At 33.0% G+C, this 5,044-nt stretch overlaps 1 protein-coding gene across 1 annotated transcript in view; it reads left to right on the forward strand.

Annotated features, from left to right (window-relative positions):
- The window catches only part of LOC106872123 (CCR4-NOT transcription complex subunit 1-like), a 62,422-nt gene that overhangs the window by 49,712 nt on the left and 7,666 nt on the right, over positions 1-5,044 (forward strand). The window contains 4 exon segments of the mRNA XM_052967370.1: positions 348-584; positions 1,479-1,642; positions 2,496-2,613; positions 4,324-4,425. Coding sequence (XP_052823330.1) covers positions 348-584; positions 1,479-1,642; positions 2,496-2,613; positions 4,324-4,425 — 621 coding nt within the window.

The raw sequence follows: 5,044 nt of genomic DNA on the forward strand, positions 1-5,044 counted from the left end.
GGGTGGCACATAAAAGACACCATTTCGACTGTGGCCGTTTTCGTGCGGGTGACACGTAAAAGCACCCACTACACTCTCTGAGTGGTTGGCGTTAGGAAGGGCATCCAGCTGTAGAAACTCTGCCAAATTAGATTGGAGCCTGGTGTTGCCATCCGGTTTCACCAGTCCTCAGTCAAATCGTCCAACCCATGCTAGCATGGAAAGCGGACGTTAAACGATGATGATGATTATTATTGTTGTTGTTGTTGTCGTCATTATTATTATTATTATTATCAGATATACTACTCAGCATTTGAAAATCTAATTAACCATCCTTGTGTTTCTTTCTTTTCTTTTTCTAACTTTAGATGCATGTTCAAGGTATACTGAAAACTGATGATTTGATAACAAGATTCTTCCGATTGTGTACAGAAATGTGTGTTGATTTGTGTTATCGAGCTCTTGGAGAACAACTGCTCAACCCAACATCAATTCGAACGAAATGTTTCCAAACACTAGATGCTTTTGTTCGGCTCATTGCCCTCCTTGTTAAACATTCTGGAGATGCTGCAAATACTGTGACTAAAATTAACTTACTTAATAAGGTCAGTTATGTTTTCATGCCTACCTTCATCTTAACAACATATTTGGTTTTTAGATTGGAAACAATAGTTTTGAGTGATAAAATTTGTTGAAGCTAAATTTTTTTGTTTTAGCCAATTTTGCTTTGGTGTGAAAAATTTTCAAAAGAGCTCTTAACTTTGATTTGTAACCTTTAGTAGATGATACCGTCTTTTAAACAATATGTTCATTTTTAAGCTTCACTCTTAAAAAAATTTTACTTTTTCTAGTGATTAATCGAAGTTCGTATTTGAGGTTGAGCATTGAATGATTTCTGGCTCTTACGAAATTGCTTATATAAATAATTAAAACTGTTTAATAAATTTCACGATTCAAAATTGTAAATAGAAGATTGAGTAGTACATTGGACAAAATACCTTGTGGTACTTAGTTACATTGTAATCAACTTAGTCTGAAAATTCTGTTCTTCAATATGGCCACAGTTCTATGACTGGACCAATGACAGAATATTTTTAATTGAATTGATATATTTGAAAAAGAAGATTACTATTTAAAATAAAGGAGATTATGCCTAAATTTGATTAATTCTCAAGTTAAGTGTATTTATTAACTCTTTTAGTATATTCCTATTGAAATACACTGCTTTTGTTTTAACTAATTTTGAAAAGAGCAAAGAATTTAGAAATTCTGGAACATAAATTTACTTAGAATTTTCAAAGAAAATATTAATTTAAATCACTTTAAAACATATAGTTTGTATTCCAGGACCAGTGGTAGTCTTGGGTAAGTTGATATCAAAAGGGTTAGAGAAAATTTACTCAAGTTATTGTTCTTCAACTAAAATATCAGACATATTACATTCATAAAATTTTTAGGAAATCAAGACTAATGATTTTCTTTTGATTCTGTTTCTTTAGGTTCTTGGAATAGTGGCTGGAGTGTTGTTACAGGATCATGAAATTAGGCACACAGAGTTTCAGCAAATGCCGTATCATCGTATTTTCATAATGCTGTTTATAGAATTAAATGCTCCTGAACCTATTCTTGAGGCTATCAACTTTCAGGTCCTTACAGCATTTTGGTAAGTCTTCATTTGGTTTTGTAGAACTTGAAATGAAATATTGGTCAGTATGACAATTACAGAAATGTTTGCACTATTCTAATACAAGTTGTACAGAAAAGGTGCAGCCAGTAGTGATTCATAAATGAGTGCTACTTAATTACATTGTAGCAAGCTTTTGCTAATTGTTTTTAGGTACCAACATAGTTGTGAGCAGACAGATACTTTTATCTCCACTTTACCTTTGATCTAGTGAAAATCCAGGATGTGACATTTAGAGGGAGAGAGGTCGATACCAGCAGTCAGCTGGTGTTCATTTACAACTTAACATGTAAGGAAAATGCTGCCTGGGCCAAGAATTGAACCCATGATCTTAGCCAAACCCCCTAATCATTCGGCTGCCCACCTTCGTATCAGTATAAGTTGTAATGTGTAGACAAAAGAGTGGACTATAGACTTATATATGCTTGCATGTATATATTTTTATTGAAAGGGGATTTAATCAATTGTAGCAATAGACATTTTTTTCTGATTTCATTGAATGCCTTACTCAAGAATTAACACAAAACGAAACTGGAGATAGTAAAAAGCAAGAAACTAGTCAGCTGTTCTTAATTCTCAACAGAATGCTAGCTTTAATAAACCATTTAATGCCTATTTTAGAGCTTTTTTTTTTAAAGCAAGAAAAGAATAGGTAGATTAGCAAGATTTCAACCATTTTACAGTGCTCTTTAACAAGAGCAGTTCGAGTTTCTGACCAAGCTAATTCATGTACCTGTGAAAGTTGGTCTCTGTATTTTTTGGTATGTGTATTTTTATTTCCAGATTAAAGGTATTCTAAACAGCCATTTTTTTCTTCTTTTTTTTTCTCTAGCAATACATTCCACATTCTTAGACCTGCACGAGCACCTGGTTTTGCATTCGCTTGGCTGGAATTGATCTCTCATCGTGTATTCATTGGAAGAATGCTTGCCCTAACACCACAACAGCGAGTAAGTACAATTATTTATACAGATACAAATTTTACTTGTAGTTTATGAAACATGTTCATTAATACTGATGGCACTGTCTACAAAGTACAATAGCCTGTAGGCTTATCTTCAAAATAGTTTTTGGTTAATTATTGAACATGAAATTCAGTGTTCATTATCCTTGCTAATGACACAATTTTGAATTTGATTTATTTAATTGGGGAAAAACAATATTTTTGATAAGAAACTTGATGAGACCTCTTCATGCTAGTGTGTGTGTCTGTGTGCATACAATAATGTAAAAATGGTAAAAGTAATTTTGGATTTACTGTAAACTGAATGAAACTGGTGTTAACATTTCTGTTGTACAAGAGCTATATACTTGGGCTGTCCCTTGGGTGTTCTACAAATTCATTCTACATCTCTTTATTCAAGATATTAATGCAGTATTAAATTCTACTACATTAAAGATTTCTTCTAGTCCTTTGGTATTGTTTGCCAAATGAATAATTTTTTTTTTAATCACCCAAACAATATCTTTTGATTTGAGTGAAAAGTAACTGGAAGATGATAGTGTTACAAAAGTGTACAATGTTCAATATCTGGAAGGATAAAAATATGGAAAAGCATTAATGGTTGTATTCTTAAAATTTTATCACTGTTGCTGTGTTGGCAGTCTTGTGATCAATGCATTTAGTTTGGGGATTCTTTAAAATTGCTAAATCAGCAGAAATAATCTTGAAATGTCAGCTTAAACTCAATGTTTCAGTACATGTTAGGGGAGACTGCCTACAAAAATAGGCAAAAAATGACAGCTTGTGGTTTAGTAACATTTGGATTATATGAACTAACTTTATGGTTATATTCCTTTGCCTTTGTTTTAAAGGGTAGTGAAATATGGGCAAACAATAAATAACCAGTCTATGTATTTAGATTGGTGTATCTTTATTTCTAAGTTCAAAACTTCACACTTTGACCGGATATGTAAAGGTTGATTAGCCCTTTTGAAACTAACCCACCTGAGACCACCCCTAGTTCTATGATATTAATTTCCACTTTTAACCCTTTACCTTCTGGATTACTCTGTCAAATATAATGCTTATTTATTGACATGCATTATTTCATAACTTCAAGATTTCAATAATGTAATTGTTTATTTTCACTATGGCATTGTAAAGTAGGTGAGAGGGGCCAGATCTGGCCAATTTGAACATAAAACAAGAAGAATATTTGGGTCAGAGTGGCTGGTTTAACCCTTTAGCATTTAAACCAGCCATATCTGGCAAAGATATTCTACTTGTTTTACACTAAAACCAGCCAGGTCTGACCTCTCACATTTGTCCTACAATGTCATTCTAAGACTATGCAATCATCATTGAAATTTCAAAGCTATAAGATAAAGTATGATTAATCCAAAGCAATGTGAATAAATAGCTATTACGTTTGGCAGAACTGAATGTTAAAGTAAAACCTTCCATCAAAATCTTATGTTAATTTATGTTTCCAAACTCCTGCTTAAAAACATGTTATATTCAATAAATCTTTCATTATTTTTGAACTTCATTGAAACACAGGCTGTACAATTTTGAAAGAAATATGGTAACAAAAGGATTAAATCTGCTACACTTAAAAAAAAAATTTTGTAGTAAATATAAAATACATGACTTGAGTTTTTTTTAAAGAAATTTTGTTTCCTAGTTAATAACTGAACTCTTCATTTTCTGTTTTTAGGGCTGGGGGATGTATGCCCAATTGTTGATTGATCTATTCCGCTATCTTGCTCCGTTCCTTCGCAATGCAGACCTAACTAAACCAACACAATTACTTTACAAGGTAAGCTGTGCATGTTTCGTTTCTCTCTGACTCTTTAGCTCCTGCTGAAGTACGAATATTTCCTCGCTTATACAGCCACGCTCATCAAGCAATTTACTTCATTGTGTGTGTACATTGGAGATCTGTTTAGTGTATTTGCTGCAGGGGCTTCTCTTTGCTTCTCAAAAGAGACTTTTGGAATTTTTTAGTTTCAGTTTTAAAGCTGTCCAGGATTATCTCTCTTCAGTATTTCCCATTGAGGAAGACTAAAGAGCTAGAAATGTACATCTGGGAATCCACTAGAGAGAAGCACTGGGCAGATGTGATGTTTTTACTCCTTTTACAATTAGAGAGAATTGTTTCGCCACAGTAACTGCTATCACCAACATACTTTAACTAAAAGTTTGTTTATTCCTAATCACTGCTTGGGGCTATTATATATATATATATATATATATATATATATAATATAGGTTAGTGTTGCACTTGCAATCTAAAGGTTGTGATTTCAATTCCTAGACAGGGCGTTACATTGTGTTCTTGAGCAAAACACTTCATCTTATGTTGCTCTGCAATCACTTCGACACCTGACAAATGGCACACTGCATCTGTTCAGACACTGTTGATTTGATAGAGAGAG

The sequence above is a fragment of the Octopus bimaculoides genome, chromosome 4, assembly GCF_001194135.2.
Source record: "Octopus bimaculoides isolate UCB-OBI-ISO-001 chromosome 4, ASM119413v2, whole genome shotgun sequence".
NCBI classification, from domain to species: Eukaryota; Metazoa; Mollusca; class Cephalopoda; order Octopoda; family Octopodidae; genus Octopus; species Octopus bimaculoides.